We start from the raw sequence: 17,733 nt of genomic DNA, 5'->3' as shown, positions 1-17,733 counted from the left end.
CTTAAAAAAGGTATAAGGTATTGCATTTTTCTAAACCGTTCAAAGGTCAACAAGAAGAACACAGACATTGACTCTAAGTTGTACTGCAGGGCATGGTCTCTTGGAAAAAAGCAAAAAAAAAAAAATGGATTTTCTTAATTTTCTTAAAACATCATAATTCATGGGGTTTTTCACTGTCAATTACATTCTTGTTAGCAGACAAGAGTACAAGGAGCAAAATATTTTCCAAGACTGCATTCAGTATAAAACTCGGGTTATGAAAAAAGTACTAAAAAATAATGTTATATCCTACATTTTTTCTTTTCCATCAACATGGAGTGGGTTATGACATCATTGGAAAAACCTTAGTATTTTATATTATACTTTCTAGCCTTATTTGTTCTTTAAAACTAGATCTATACATGGACACACAAAACACCCTTATGCTTGCATAGTACTGAACCATTTCACTTATTTCTGCATTCATATTATTAACAAGGCAGCAGTGAAGTCAGCAAAATAGAATAGATTGGCCACTCTTTCTAGCTTAATTTTTTATTTCAAGTTTGATGCTTTAATGCTTTAGCTTTGAGGTCTAGTAAAAGGGATTCACCCGTTAATGCTTGTTGAGATTCCCATGGGTGCACTAGGAGTAATTTCTTTGTATTGACACTTTGGGTGGAAGCAACACATTGCAAAATGGTGGCCAACTTTGGAAATGGAGCATCTTTGAGGGTCTGCCTCCCAAATTAGCATATTAGGTGCTTTCTTTTTACCTAACTCTGGCTTGATTCCTTGATAGGGAACTCTACAGTGAGAAGGCATCTCTGTGTGAAAACATAAGAGCAACGAAAAGAATGAAAAGATGAATGGGAACACAGGGGGGAATGGCGACCTGTATTTGGGAAAATACCCTTTTGAAAGAGACTCACTGATAGACCTATGCTTTGTCGATGAAATTAATATGAAACAATGGTCCTTAGAGAGGATCATTCTGAAAAGAAATGAAAAATACATAAAACTTTGTTTAATTTATGGAATTTATATGCTGCTGACCAGTAAGTATAAAGTTCTGTTCCCTTGGTCCTCACTATCACTCATGTATTACTTGTCAGTAAATGTGGTGCACTCAGAACATAACAGCTACGGTAATATTTCTGTTCCCACTGCAGCTTTACTACACCCATGAAACTCTGTAATCTTTAAATTCCCTCACTGTTAACATCTGCTGAAACATTATTGGTCCCAGCATAGCCAAGCTGCTCTGAAATTACATTTAGCACAGTAGTTAATACTAACAATATAATTCTAGAAGCAACCATGTTTTAAAAAGCCTTTATAACTGACACAGTGACAGTACTTCCTTTTGATTTTATTCTTTTCCCACTTCTTTGTTTTGTCTCATCAGCTCATTTGTATGCTAGGAAATATGTTTAAATAGCACTTTCTCATAACTTTAGATTGATAGAGAATACTTTTATTTCTATTTCTTGGTCTTAAGCTCCAAAACTAACTTCTAAAAACATGTTTAGTGTGCTAAGAAGATTCTGCCACAGGATCAGATTATATGTGTTTATAAGGTAGAGGTGGAAATTAATGAGGTTTTAATAAAAAGAACATATTTTATCACCCAGTTAGGATGCTTTGCATGTTTTTAATTCAAATGGTCTTACACAAAAGCAAAACAAACAGGTTGCATACAGTCATTGTTAATGAGAATGCCATAGTATATTCATTTTCTGATCATAAAGAGTTCACGTATTAAAGGCGTTGCTTTTATAAGGAAATAGCTGCACAGAGGACATTTAAATTTAAACAGCATTACTACTGACTGTTATAAACATAACATAAACATTATACCTCTTTGTTACTCAAAATATTACCATAAGAACAGCATGGTGCAGTATGCAGAACCATGTATGCTTTCCCTCCCTCTCTCTCTCTCTCTCTCTCTCTCTCCCTCTCTCTCTCTATATATATACAGGATACATCTATTATATTCTAAAATAATTTAGTAGCAGATCAGCTAAACTTCTTCAGAAAAATTAGTCTGTCTTCTCAAATGATTGCCTCCAAAAATTGCATCTATGTTGCAATTAATATTTGATCATTTTTCGGTAAAAAATAACTGCTATCTTTGTTTTGGGGAAAAAAACAAACCCAGTGTTTTTTCATTCTATAAATGGTGAACTGTCTGATAGCAGCTAACACACTATAATTAAAGATCAGGACATTCACAAATTTAAGAGACATACCTAATCAATTTTACCACATTTTTACCACATTGTTTTTTTTCCATTGTTGCACATTTAAAAAAACGATCAATCACGTATTATCAAGTTTTAAATCCTTAAGAATATTTATCTTTATTATCTAGCATTGCACCAGGTTAAATTTAACTGGTTCCTGATTCATGAGCAGCCGTAAATGACATCTGTGCCAGATGGTAGGCTACATTTGTGTGCGTCTATACTCTGATTTTCCCCTCTCATCCCCAACTATGTCTTCGTTAGTATTTGTGCTTAAGTGGCAGTGTCTGTAGTGTCATCACCTGAAGTAAGTTAGAACAACTCCCTTCAAGGATTTTCACATGAACTGGTTATTATTGTTCCAGTAACAACATTACTAGGTCAATTCAAATCCCCTACTGAATATTCTTCAGTCTATCTTTATAAATTCTCCTGGGCAGCAGTCCTAGAGAGACCTATTATTAATGGGGATTTTTTTTTTTGTTATTTGTATTCTTATTGTTTACAATCTGATATCATGACCACTGCTCCAATCAGCCAAACAATATGTTTCTTGTGAAATAATGTGTAATATGGTATAGTTTTAAGTATGAATTATTTCTGGTTTATGCTATCATACCCATGTCTAAATTCTCTACAAAAAAAGGGGTGGGATGTGGGAGAGCAAACGGGACTTCTACCAGTCTAATCATGAGCTTGTTTACACATGCCTTTGATGCGTATGGTAAGCGATTGGTCAATAATGTTGGAAGGAGAAATAGTAAATCTGAAGCACCTGTGAAGTTCAATGAGCATTGCAAGCAGCACAGTGGCTGCTGAGAGCTGCTGCTGAGAGCTTTAAACACAGATTCCACAACTCTTTGCCAGATGAGACCACAAACTATGTGAATGACATGGGCTTCCTCAACTATCAGGAAGTAGGAAGGCCTTTGAAAGGACAAGCACATTGTGTTTCACTATCACCAGGACTTTGTTTGCAAAGCTACTGAGAATGGAGTTGTTTCTAAACTTTTTACTTTGGTTTCTCAGACTTGGGGTTTTGCACAGGTTTTCCATCAGGTGAAGAAGATGAGGTAAAACTGCAAAATGTATTTTAGTGTAAATGCCTTTAGTTTGATTGCAGTTTCACACAGCTTTCACTTGATTAAAACCAGAACTTGTCCAAAAGCATCTGTGCTTGCAAATAAACCCCTGGACATTGATGTTTAGATAAAATAGGACCTAGAATCACACCAGCTTGTATGAAAATTTGGCTTTCAAAAATTTGGAAAGCCAAATCCTGACCTTCAGTGTTCTGTAAAACCAAAGAGTGTTCCTTGTCAGCTCTGTAGAAGAAAGATTCATACACTGCTACTTCTGATTTTCAGTTTCATACAAGCTAGGTACAAATGTTCAGGGAAGTTAGATCACCTTAAAAATGGCCACCTGAGCTAACTTAGTTTGCCTAGATGAGGACCTTATAATTAGATTGACCTAACTAGGGTTCTGAGCGTGAACAGTACAGGTCAGGAAGGTCTAAAAATGGCTGACCTGATCTAAATTAACTGTACCTCTGAGTTAATTGTACCTCTGAGATAGTCTCACTTAGATCAGGTCCAGTGAGACTGATCTAACTGAATTTCAGTTCCCAGTGCAGCCCCAAGACTGGGAAAGCTCAGTCTCTGGCTCCAGCCCCAGAGCTGCACTTTTTCTACCCCCTCCCACCAAGACACACACTCCCTGGCACCAGGCTATTTTTATTATCCCAGCCCCAGATGGACAATATCCTCCTGCAGCAGACCAGCCAGCCCTTCCCTCCCCCTCCCCCAAGTCTGCCAACCCTCACATCCTACAAGCCACTCCTGGTTCTGGTTTTACCAGTACTCACCAGTACTGGGAGCCAATGGAAGTAAATCAGGGTGAGGAGGGGGGCAGGTGCGATCAAGGGGGTAGGTTTGCCAGGGAGACTGTTCATCTGGGATCGGGTAAGGAATCAGGAGGCTAAACATAGCCCTTCATCCTGGGGAGCAGAGATCCCCTCTCCCTGCAACCTGCCCCCATAGATACCATTAGCCTGCTTGATTCCACCAAGCCCTCCCAGACCCCACCAATCCCCCTGCAGACTGCGCCAGTCCCCCAATTCCCCCACAGAGCCCATTTGCCCCCAATTTGACCTGAAGACCCTGCTTGCCCCAATCCCCTCCATTTCCCCCCAAAGAGCCCAATTGCCCCCTCAATCCTCCCTGCGGATGCTGCTTGTCCCTCTGATCCCCCAATCTCTTTCACAGACCCCATTTGCCTCCTGACAGCCTCCACTGACTCTGCCTGTCCCCCCAGTCCCCTCCTGCAGACCCAGCTTACCAGTTTGATCCACCCTGAAGACCCCACTTGCCCCTCTGATACCCCCGAGCTCCCCCACCCTGACTTATCATAGATTGAGTGGCCATTTTTAACACAATCTAACCTTCCCATAACCCCCCGGAATGTCTGTGCATACCCATACATGGCATGGGTTTAACCAGAATCGAAATCTAATTGTCATTTCTTCTGTTTAGGGTAGAAATAAGTGTATTATTGAAACAGGTGTACTACATTTCACTAACACCTGATTCAGGATTCTGATGTCTGAGTAGATTGTGATCTCCCTAAGGCATGGCCTACATCTACTGGGGTTGCACAACACCAAGTACATTGCCAGCACTATTCTAATGAGGACTATACTTTCTTCAGCATTGCACTGCAGAACTTGTCTCTCCTTTCTGAAGTTTTTTAAAAAGGTACAAAAATAATTCTGAAACAGCAGTAAAGATAACTGGAGTTATCTTGGGCTTTTTGGCCAGTACAGCCTAAAAAGCTTAGGGATCCCATAGCCTGAGGGTCTCAAAGGGCCTGGGGCATCTGGGAAGGTTCATACTAGGCCTGTCTATACGAGACATTTAATGCACAGTAGACTAATTCTACTGTGCATCAGCGTGTCATGGCAAATGCTGTGCTAATGTGCAGTAGAATTTGTCTACTGCACATTAACCGTCACAAAAAGACTGTGCACCTTTGCTACTGTGCAGTAGTGCTGGCTACTGCAAATTTATGTAGTACCTCATATTAGAAGTACAAAATTTAATGTGTACTAACTAGCAAATGTGCATCAATGCATGTGTAGGCGCACCCACAGTGTGGTGGGGAAGAGGGATTCTATGGTGGTGGGGCCTCAAAAATTGGACATCCCTGGATAATATAACTGATTTTAATATAAAAACCCAATCAAGCTGGTAAAGAACTGACTAAAAGGGAGGTAGGAGGGACAGTTTGAAAGTGGAATTGTCAGGCTGGATGGAGGTTACAAGTTAAGTCCCTCAAGAATTTGTCTTAGGACCAATCTTTTTTAAGATCTTGGCACAAAAATGTAGGAATGAAATTGGCTGATGGCATCGTGTTAGAAAACATCATGATCAATGCAAGCAAAAATAGAGAAATCATACAGAAAGAATGAGATGACTTTTAGAATGGAGCAACAGAAATGGGATGAGATGCAAGAACATAAAAAGCATTTAGAGACCATTAACAAAAGTCTGCCTCAAGAGACAAATTTATCATTGGCAGAAAGAACTGAGGAGGAGAAGGACCTGGGTATGCTAGCTGATCCCAGAATTATGTTGAGTTGCAGTGTGATGTACTCACGAGAGGCAAATGCATACTAGACTGTGCCAGTCAAAGTATTTCCAGTAAAAATCTGGTAGAATTACTGCCAAAATAGTAGGCCTTATTTGGAATACTGCATACCACTCTGGTCACCCAGGGCATTTTTACATGAGCTCCAGGAGGCACGAAAGGCGCTTTAGTTAGGGAGCACTTTTAATTAAAAGCGCCTGAGCAGCACATGTATCAGTGTCCCCTGCACTTGAAAATGGCGGTGGGGTGCTTTGAACTAAAGCTCTGTGAACAAGCTTTAGTTCAGAGCACACCACTGCCATTTTTCAGTGTGGGGATGCTAATACACATAATGCCAGAGTCTGCTGGACTGCGTTTATTTCTGTGCTCCAGAAGATTTGATTAATCAAGTCTATTGTGATGCACTGGATTTCCTGCACATGTATAGGAGCCCCCATGTTCAAGAAATATGAACTCAAAGCTGAATAGGTGTAAAGAAAGGCTGTTGTGCTGACCAGGGGAATAGAAAGCCTATCTTAGCAAAATGAGACTAAAAGAACTGAGGGACTGCTCTTTATAAGTATACCTGCAAGGGTGACAAGCTATTTCAGCTAAAGGACAACGTTGACAAAGTAAATGAGTAAGTTGGTTAAGAGTATATTTAGGCTGGAAATTTGAAGAAGGTTTCTAGCCATCAGAGAAGTGAGGTGCTGGAACAGCATTACAGTAATGATAGCAAAAACTCATTTGTTTGAAGAAGCTTGTTCTTTTTACAAAAAGGATAATATAATGTTACTGTCTGTGACAGCAGGAGCTAAATTTGACCCCTTTCTGTCATTTGTTTCCCCACTGATGCCCTCATGGTTCATCAGCAGACTCTTGAGATCTATCACATGGATCTAAATCAAGCCAGTCCTAGTCTCCACCCCTTCAACATTTTATTCCAATCTCAGTCTCTCTGCCCAGCCAATCTCTCTCTTATTCTTCTGAATTCTCCCTTTTGGTGTCAGTCTCCTTCCCGACCTGTCTTCTGCCGAGTCATTTCCAGGTCCCCCCAACTCCTTTTTCTCATTCTCTTTGCCCTAGTGTCTTGCTTTCTCCTCTGCACTGTGGTTCTTCCTCAGTATGTTGCCTCTCTCCTAACCCTTGGCCCTGCCACAGCCTGCCACATAGAAGACACTACTACTAAAGTGTCCAGCACTGAAATAATCACCTTTGCTGAAGTGTAGTTTGCTATTATTGATATCGGCCTGTTAGGATGACTGGTGATATTTCCAATGGCCAAAGCTATTGCTTCTGCCAATATGTAGCCTCAGAAATCAAAGGACATATCCGGTCACAGTCAAAAGGATATATGCACAATAACAAATATATCCCCTCCACCTCCTCCCACATACAATGTTTTTAAAAACAAAAGCTAAATTTTGCAACACTTATAAACAAACAAAAAACCTTGTAACTTTCTCTCTCCCCAGCTACAGTCAGTATTGTGTGGCATATATTTCAAGTTGTCCTTAACTCAAACCTTACCCTTTCTAGTCATTGAATATGACAAGACAGCATTGTGATCAGCACCATTCTTTTTTAAATACTGTTTTAGCAGTGTAGGGAGATGGCCAGGCACCCAGGGCAAAATGGAAGTGATGACTTCTGGTTCTCAATCACAAATATACCCACTGGTAGCAGCTGCTTTTTCTTCTTTTTTTGCTCTCCCCTTGCATATTGGTGCATGGAGAACTTGCCCCTTCTCCTTCTACCCCCCAAAGTTATACCACTGTATTGTTATATATCAATGATTTAACATTAAGACAGAGACGGTTCCAATCTACACCATATCCTGCAGCACTGCTATTTCCTTTCAGGTAGCTATCCAACTAATGATCACACCCAACTGTTTATGTTCTGATGAGCTCATAGTCTGAGGCAGTAATGTTGCAGCTAAATTTGGAGTTATTCTAATGCTTCTGATTTAGCTTTGTTAGCAAAAAGAGGAACTTCAGCAGTGCCAATATTTACACATGTTGGCTAAGTGCCTTTAAATGACTCAATAGCAGACTAGGATCTTCACCAATGCATGGTAATAACAACAATATTAATTGGAGCAACTCAAATTTTGCAAAGTTAAATTTCAAGCTCATTGGAAATTTTCTACTCCAACTTTTCTCATCAGAAAATCCCATTTAATTAAGAGCAAAGTGATTTGAAGACTGTCAATTTTGAAGAGATGTCATTTAGAAAGAAAACTAGAATGAAACGTTGCAATTTACCATTTCAAAGTGACTTTTTCCCCTATGCCTTAAAATTTTTATGTTTTCTAACATAACATGCAAAAAGTCAAAAATGGAAAGAAATGTTTCTATAGCTCTGAAACAAAATATTTCTGGAATTTTGTTTTGGGGAAATCTTTGTTTTCATTCCATTTTGAAACGGAAAAAAAAATTCAATTACAGACTTTCCTGTGAAACAAAAATGTTTGATTCCTGTTCAGTTCTAATTAAAGTCCTTATGCACCTCATTACTAAAGGCCAGAACTGAGGGTGACAATGTTCTGCACTGCTATGAGCAACACAGGACTCACAGACTGAAGAGGTATTGCAGTAGCTACAAGCCACCCTTGTATCCTCCTGATCCTGATCCTTAGGTGGCTGGTAAACCCCACCAGTGCAATCAAGACAGCTTTGGGCGGGGGGCTACCTAAATTACCGCCCCCCCTTCCTTGGCAGCTACAGCACCTATATGGGATTTTGTGATTTCATAGACATTAGGGCTGGAAGGGACCTCGGGAGATCATCGAGTCCAGCCTTTCTTTTTGATGGTAGACATGTCCTACGTGTGTGGCCTTTACCAAGTGTTCTGGAAGTAGATGTAGCCTTATGGCAGGCTTCAGTAGTGCCTGAACTGAGGAAATCCTCTCCAGCTGGACACAGAGCTTTTAGGGTTTTGTTGTGCTATTTGCATATAGTGTAAAGAGGCTGCAAATGAGGGTGAGGGTCTTCCTGTGAATCTTCTTACATGCTTGCATAGTATTTAGTGCAATGAGAGTCTGACTGGGGCCTTTGGGTGCTACTGTGAAACAAATAATAATACAATGATGCAATGAGAGTGTGTGTTTTACAGATCTACTTAAATATAACTTCAGTCTTAACAGAAATATGGTCATGGCCAACATCTTACAGAAGGCTTGAGTAGGCCACCAGAATGGGCAAAAATAACTGTTTGAATTTTTTCTCCATCCTTGTACACCTAGCTTCCACCTCCAGCTTTGGCTTTCTATAGCAACATGTAGCTTGTGAGCTGCTTGGATTTTCCAGCTTTGTTTTCTTCTACTGGAAAATAAAAACAGCTTAAAAAGCTTACTCTTCTGGACATCTGGAAATTTCTGTTGAACTTAGCAACCAGGTTTTCAAAAGTCTATGGATGTAATCTACAGTTATGCCACTGTAAAACTCCTTTACTCTGTCAGAGTAGAATAAAGGTTTCTTGGTATAAGTGAGAATTAAGCCTTAGGATTCTGCCGTACAACAGTATAAGAACAGACAGAAGGCTTCTGAAAAACAGTGGCAGAAATGGTGTTTAGAACCTTGTCTTATTCTTTTCTTTTTTTTTGCCAGAAGCTTCCCTTCATGAGTTTGAAAGGTATTTCATAAAATAGTATGAAAAAAGGGTTTTTGAAAATATTTTTTAACAAAAATTGAATTTAAAATTGCAGAGCCATATTGTAACAGCATTAAGACACTCCTGGGCATGTTTTAATGGTCCATTAATACATGCCGTGGGTGGTTGAATGCATGTGGCTGCACATCTATGACATGTATTAATGGACTGCTGGAACATGCCCTGTCATGTGTTAATACCATATTACAATACTGTACTACCTGTAAAGACTCAGAAGCAACTTTAGATGACCTGAAGAATATCATTGATTTTTGAAAATATGTTATGATTAATTGCTTGTGTGCATATATTCATTGAATTGTTAAGGCAAGCTTCTTTTGGTAGGTGTGATATCTTTTATTAGACCAACTGAGTAGTTGGAAAAATGATCTTTGCAAGCTTTCAGCACAAGCACCCTTCTTCAGGCATAGGGAGTCTCTGCTGTTGTTCTGAAATCACCAAGGAATGAAAGAAGCTAAAAGTAAGAATGTAAATCGGTGGAAATTAGGAAAATAACTGGTAGAGAAGGGAGGAAAGGGGACGGGGGGAAACCAGGGTGAAAAATTGCCAAAGGCATTTCCCAGCTCCTGCCCTGCATGTCAGGTCAGGGCTGGACCACTTGTGCCCCACTCAGCTCAGTAAGTGCAGAGCTGGGGGCAGAACTGGCTGGGGAGCTTGTTCCCCACCAGCTTGGTCCTTGTGGAGCTGGGCAAGGAACAGACTTCCCCGTCTCTGCCAGCAGGGAGCTCCCAGTGCCACCTCCAGGACACTGCTGGGAGACACTTATCTCCCAGCAGTGGCCCTACGACCGACCGCAGGGCAACTGCTGGGAGATAAGCATCTCCTAGCATCAGCCACTGCTGGGAGATAAGGGTTTCCCAGCCTCCTGTTCCTTGACTGCAGTGGTGGAGTAAAGGCCAGGAGATAAGGATCCCCCAGCCCCTGCTCCCCAGTTGTGATCTGGAAGCGGGGTGCTTGGAGCTCCCTGCTGCCAGGGCAGGGGGACATACTCCCCACCCAGGCTTCTGTGGCAGAGACCACCCTAGCAGCAGGCAGCTCCTGGGGCAAAGGGTTATCTCCCACCCCCTGGTGGATGGCTGACCGGGAGCAGATTTTGCTCCTGGTCATGTATCTACATGAATGTTACAATGCCATTACTAATCTTGCATTTCCAGGTAGCATATTTACTCAGGATTAGGGAGGTTTAATGTGTAGTAAGCATGTGCACGCATAGACACACATGCTTACTTCACAGTAAACTATGTTAACACAAAGTTAAACATCTTGTGTAGATATGCCCCTAGTGTTGCCCCTTTGCAGTACTATACATTTGGAGAGGCAGCTGAAAGGTTTAAGATAGAAAATTTTAACAGTGACACTGATATATTATAAAAATAAACTGAGAAAAGTGGTGGTAGATTCTATGTTGTTGGCATCTTGTAATCAAGACTGCCTATGATCTTGAAAATATGCATTTATCAGACATAAATTATAAGGCACAATACCAAAGGTGAATTTGGTGAAACGGTGAATTTAAGAGCTTGTGGTCAGACTAGGTGATCTAATGATCTTTTGGCTTTAAACTCTATGGGCACATCCAGGTGAGTGGGTACATGTGGTTTGCAGCGCTACATGCTGTGCTTGGTGCTTGTGCAACTGTCCACCACACTTCAGATTTGCAGCACAGTGCCAAATTTTGATGCTGGGAGATCCTGGTATCAAAAAAATCCACCACAAAAAAAAGTGGCACAGTCCATGCTCCAGTAGACAGGGAGGCTGGGTCCCTTCCTCTAATTGTCTTCTGCCTCCTCCAGCATACTGGGAGCCAGGAGGAGTGGGGAAACAACTGTTTCCCCAAAGCGAGGCATTTTGCCCTGCACCAAACCCCATGTGCAGGGGCATGCACAGCAGGAAAAAGTAGTACAAGTTTGTGCCACTGCTATTTTTGCCATGGAAAATATGCATCCCTGCATATGCATGCTCATCTGGACACACCCTATAAATCCAGTTTTTGATTATGAGGCAAGGATTGTGTCCCTGATCTAAAAGAGATCACTAAAATAAACAAGGTCAATATGTTTTGGCAATGTGATGGTTGTGCTAGTTTTTTTTTTTTTTTTTAACTACCCCGTTTGCTAAAACATTCAGCAAGTCAGTATGAATCCTCTCTCTCTCTCTCTCTCTCTCTCTTTCTCTCCTTCTCTTTTGTATGGCATCAGATATCAATTTCCAAATCTATGAGCCACTGTCTGGTAATATTGTTCAATGTACAGATTCCATCTGCCTCATACGGGCATTTGTAAAGATTGCAACTTTCGATTAAGTGCTGTGCTGTTTGTTGGACATCACGTTCGCACAGGGGGCTGTCCAAGACCTTCATCTTGTGAAGTGTTGTTTTAAAGCATCTGTATCCAGATCTCAGTTTGTTCAGCTCAACCCACACTTCTCTGTCAAGGTTGTGCCCAATGGGGTACTTGCCTGGTGTTGGTATAAAACACTGTAGGAATAGGCTGACATTTCCCAGTGATTGACCTACTCCATTGCTGTCCATAGATTTGGTTCAGCATCTCCAGGCTCTTCCAGGAGCTTATGGTCTTCATGTATAAATGGTTTACAACTTTTAAGGCTTTCATGCCTCCATCTATTTGGATCTTCATTTAACAGAGGGGGTGATTTTCATCATCTCTTTCCCTTATTACCAGTAATAATATTAAGGTATATCTTCTTATATCACTTGGTTTAATGCCTGAAAGTACAGGGAGTGCATCTGTGCATAAATTGTGCAGCCTGTTATGAGTCTCGGCACGCTGTTAAGTACAGTGTTGAAATTTTCAGTGTGACAACTTCTGGACCATACAGGAGCACAATATTCTGCTAAGGTGCAGCGGTTCCGAGCACTTCGAAGTTGGCACCCCAATTCATGCTGGCTAAACATCTTCAGGCAGCTAACCATGCAGAGACTTTACTGCTGACCTTCTGAATGTGATGTTTATAGATGAGGGAACAGTCTAATGTGACTGTTAGATAGGTTGGGTTATGCTCATGGGAGAGGATGTGGTTGCCTACTCTGATATTCAGTGCCCTCTTGGCTGGATGATTGTTCAGGTGGAAGAGTGACAATACTGATTTATTGATGTTCAACTTTAAGCACCACTTGTGGAGATAGCAATGAGTTCCATGTCAGTATTCAGTATCTTTTCCATTCAGTATCTTCTGTCATGTCAGTTCCTTGAGCAACTACAGTGACATGATCAGTGTACATGTATTGCTTAGATGTTTTGTGTGGGAAGTCTAAGGCATATACATTGAAAAGTATTGCAGCTAGCACTGACCTTTGGGGGATTCCATTCTTCAGAGTTCATATGCTTCTTTTGCATCCTTGGCTAGTAGCAAGTTTGAACAATCTGCTGGAGATCATATTTTCTGTCTCATTTCAAATCCGGTTTTTATGTCAGATTTATGTAATGTAACTTGGTCAGTGGTACACCACTTTTTCCAAAAGCCAGCTTGCTAAATTGGGAACTGTTCAATTTCAAATGAAGGTGAAAGGGACGTGGATGTATAAAAGGAGCATCATGACCAAAAGATTAGCAAAGGATATCTTTTGTGATAGTCTAGACTATGATCTATACTTCTGGTCAACAAATTCAAGAGAGATGAATTCAAACAGGACCAGAAGTGGAAAAGGGATACTAAGTGATCATGGGAATTGCAAACCTATCTTACATAAGTTTGGCCATTCAAAATGAAAGCCAGGAGGGGATATGATTTCTTTCTACACATATATTAAGTGAGGGGGTAAGCTAGAAATGGAAAAGAACCAAGTAAGCTTAAGGACAGTGTTGGCACAAATTTGTCCAACTCACCATGAATAAATTCAGGTTGGACATAAGGAGCAGGTTCCTAGCTATCTGAGTAACCTACTGAGGTTTTGGAATTGTTTTAATCATAGTGAAGCAAAAAGCAAACTGTTTTTAAGATGCATAATGGTAAACTAGTAAGAACTCCACAAGCATGATATTTGTTTTTCAACACTTCCTCTTGCTGTCTTCCTCTTGAACCATCTCATTAGTCACTTTATACTTCCTTTGCAAATCATCATCTTCCAGCTTAATCACAAATTCCCATTTGATATACTACCAAATGCTTTACTGAAGTGCAGATATGTGACATCTACCTCACGTACTTTGTTTAGAAAGTCAGTTTCCTTATCAAAAAGAGCTAGCAGATTAGTCTGGTACAGTCTGTATTTGGCACACCCATACTCTACATTACCCCATTTCCCCCTTCACTTCCACATCTTAAATTGACCTTTCCTTCAAAATCTGTTCAAAAGAGCCTTGCTTCCAATTGTTATCAGACTTATTGGCCTGTAATTATCCGCTTCAATTCTGTCCTTTTTAAATATAAGGAGGACACTTACTATTTTATATCATATGGTACCAGCTTTGACTAGAGAGACATGTAGCTGTACCTGTTAACAAACCTCCAGCTTCATGGGCTAGTTCCTTCAGAATTCTGGAGGAAGATCTTCTCACAACAGTGACACCTGGCTACCAAAAAATAGCAAATGCTGGGAGTCTTAGTTTCCCACTGGAAGAGAAATCAGTGTGAGAGTCTGGAAACTATACAAAACCCCCTGATGTAATACATTACAAATTGTAAGGAAGTGTTTTATATAAAAGAAACCACAAACCCCAAATAACAAGAAAATGTATATACAAACAACACCTCACCCCAAGACCAAAAACCCCCCCTGCAATGGATATTTTTGTTCTATGACTTCTGAAATGGTTTCAATCCATATGCATCATAATCAACATTGGTACGAAAACCTAGAGAAAAAAGAAGAATTATATGGCTATACTAAGTTATAGACTTAGAGCAATGAGGTGAAATTAAAACAGGAAAAACTAAGTTTCCAGAAAAAACTTTCTGACAATGAAATGTATTAAGCTTTAAGAGGCTGTCCCAAGGAAAGCTGAAGGCCCATCACTTGAGATGTTTAACACTAGTCTGAAGAAATCACTAGAAAATATGAACAACCCTTTGTTGGCAGGAAGATGGGATACTATTAAAGGGATTTTTTAATCTCTAATGTTTATAATTTTATAAAAGTCTCATTTATGTTTTTCCTTCACTAGAGTTATGGAAAAATTTCATAGAAATCATTTGTAGTTTCTATAGGGCAGAGGCTTCCTGGCAAGCTTTAGTGTTAATGCTTGCCTTTCATCAAACATTATTTTACTGATAACACTGCTAGTGCATATACTGTCTCTCTTTGAGAGGGTTTCATAGGGATTCATTTGAAACTTTCTTCCTCTTTTACTCTGCTCCTCTGGGCAGAAATTCAAATCACAGAATTAAAAACAGATCTGGAACTACCAAATCTGGCTACCTTTGAGGTTTAACATATAGACTTACTTAATTTCATATGGCTTCTACTAAAAAGCACTAATAATTATTCATCTTTAGTCAGAGTTAAATGCTAAAGAGATTAATTGGAATTAATGCTAATGTTCTGATTTCTCCTTCCATATCCAGTTTCTTACTGTAGTAATTCCAGAATTGGTATTAAAGAAAGAAACAAAAATTCTAGATGACCACCTACAATTCTTGTTGGACAGCTTAAGCCAGAACTTAATCAATAGGTAAGGCATTAAAGGAGGCCTCAGGTGGCATTTAGGCATTTGAGTCTGATCCAAATCTATACCACTGCAGTGTTCAAAAGCCTGCTAATGTGTCTAGCTTTGTTAAGTGTCTTCATTTTTCCCTAAACAGACCCCAAGACAGTCTACTCACAGTCTTTATGCATAAGTAGTTTTGATCCCAAACATAGTTCTATGTGCACAGCTCCTGCCTTGGCTTTGTTGCAATCTAGATCAATGCCAGGCTGTACCTAAACCCAGCTAAGTCTCCAGAATAGGACAGATTTGCTTTGCTCAGGTCATGTAGAGCAGCACATTGCTAGTTGCTGTAGGTACAGAGATCTTGGGGAGAAATCCATGGTTCAGAAAGAGCACTTGAACGACACTCATGGCCAGCACATGAGCATAGGGCAAGTTCTAATGGTAGCAAGCATGAACCAGAGAGTTTTCAATAGGCAATATCAGATAAGTTAGTTAGACTTTGGTTAGTTAGAAGAGAGGCAGTAAGTCCTAGAAAGGCATATGGACAGATTAAAAACAGCTTGGTTAGTCAATCAAGGTAAGGAAGAATGGACATTTAGCTAGATTGGGCCGAAAGTGTGAGGTAGGGTTTTTGTAAAAGGTGGATGGCACTGGGCTGGGGAACAGGGTGGACTTGTGTGCTGTGGCACGCCAGTTGAGAATTACTGCCCTATGCACTGTACTTCAGGACAATCTGGAGACTGCATGCTTTACAGACTTGGTCTCTCTGTTCTGAGAGAGGTCATCATAATCTCAGTATTCTGGCATGGGGTCTTTCCAGTGAGTGTCCAGTCATGCCAGAATCATAGAATCATGGAAGATTAGGGTTGGAAGGGACCTCAGGAAGTCATTTAGTCCAACCCCCTGCTCAAAGCAGGACCAGCCCCAACTATATCATCCCAGCCAAATCCTCAACCAATTTTGGGGGGCTGTCATCATTCACATAAGAGAATATATAATTTCCCCCACTGACCTTGGTGCTTGAGAAGAAGATCATGCTGGAATTTCATGGGCTTCCTACTCAACTGATATTAATATTGCAAGCCCATGTGGGATGTCTATGTCTGTGTCAGCTGGTGCAGGACCTTTGCAATGAACATGATGCTACTTTACAATCCCCATATAGACACAATCCAGGATGTGTTTTCTGAGCCAGGAAACCTGGAAGTGAAACAGGACAAGAACAGTTTAGTGAGTTGCATAGTCAGCTTCAACCAAAATATATTTGTATCTTTAGACAGTAGGGACAAGAAAGCTAAAGATATTTGTGTGGAGATCTTTCTGGAACCAAAATATTGCTTTGCAGTGTGCAATAACTACATAGTTTGGCCAAGTGAGACCTAATTCACTAGAGGCAGGGAAGGGAGGGAAAGGTAACTTTAGAGTCATTCACTATTCTCTTTGAGGATTTGTGGTGGTTGGGTAAGGTCCCCAATGATTGGAAAGGGCCAAACATAATGCCCATCTTGGAAAAAAAGGAAAGAAGGAGGATCTGAGACTAGCCACCCTGGTCTCAACACTTGGAGAGATCAGAAAGCAGAAACTTCATAATAACTTCAAGAACTCTCTTGTGAAGCACACAGAGGAGGAACAAGGTGATCAGGACCAGCGAGCATGGATTTACCAAGAGCAAGTCATGCCTGACCAACCTGATTTTCTTCTATGATAAGGTGGCAGGCTTCGTGAATAGGGGGAGAGCAGTGGTGGTTATATACCTTGGTTTCAGGAGGTCTTTTGACACTATCTCCCATGACATTCTCACTAACAAGCTAAGGAAATACAGGTTAGATAGAAAGACTGTAAGGTGGATATATAACTGGTTCAATCATTATGCTCAATGAGTAGTTATCTATGGTTCAATGTCTACCTGGAAGTAGATATCAAGTAGAGTCCCCCAGGGGTCTGTTCTGGTCTGGTATTGTTTGACACCTTCATTAATGTTTTGGGATTGAGAATGTCCTTAGCAAGTTTACAGATGACACCAGGTTGGGTAGAGTTGCAGTCATTCCAGAGGGTAGGGTTAGGATCCAGAATGACCTGCATAACTGGAGAAAAGGTCCTCAATCAATCGGATGAAATTCAACACAAACAAATGCAACCTGCGCTTGAAACAAATACATTGCATGCACAAATTCAGACTGAAGAATGACTGACTAGGCTGCAGTGCTGCAGAGAAGGATCTGGGGGTCACAATGGACCATAAACTGAATATATGCCAGCAGTATGCTCTTTTTACAAAACCATCGAACAACATACTGGGTTGTATTAACAGGAGTGTCACTTGGGGTGCAGACAGAAGTTAGGGCCCCACTCTAACTCATGGCACTTTACATAAAGCCCCCACTCCCCCACAACCCAACAGATGTCTGTCGTGGAGGGGGGCGGGGGTGGAGCTGGACCCAACCTGCACCAGCCCAGGCCAGTAAGTGGGGCACTCCTGCAGCCTCCCAGGAGGCTGCCAAACCTCTCTTCTCCCCAGCCTTTCCCCACCCCTCAGCTCCAGGGCTATCAGGGAGGGAGCTCCCAGCTGCTGATTGGCCAGAGATGGAAGGCAG

General features: G+C 40.9%; 1 protein-coding gene across 1 annotated transcript in view; it reads right to left on the bottom strand.

The window, feature by feature from the left end:
* Positions 1-16,226: 16,226 nt before the first annotated feature.
* The window catches only part of GPATCH2 (G-patch domain containing 2), a 257,162-nt gene continuing 255,655 nt past the window's right edge, over positions 16,227-17,733 (bottom strand). Inside the window, exons 10-11 of the mRNA XM_090048842.1 lie at positions 17,046-17,223; positions 16,227-16,339 (exon numbers count right to left, since the gene is read on the bottom strand). Coding sequence (XP_089904968.1) covers positions 16,288-16,339; positions 17,046-17,223 — 230 coding nt within the window. The 3' untranslated portion in view covers positions 16,227-16,287. The remainder of the gene's footprint in view (positions 16,340-17,045; positions 17,224-17,733) is intronic.

Source organism: Crocodylus siamensis, chromosome 1 (assembly GCF_052110815.1).
Source record: "Crocodylus siamensis isolate JL-2025a chromosome 1, ASM5211081v1, whole genome shotgun sequence".
Lineage (NCBI taxonomy): Eukaryota > Metazoa > Chordata > Crocodylia > Crocodylidae > Crocodylus > Crocodylus siamensis.
Note: the sequence above shows the minus strand (reverse complement) of the source record. Positions and strands in the feature narration are given on the sequence as shown.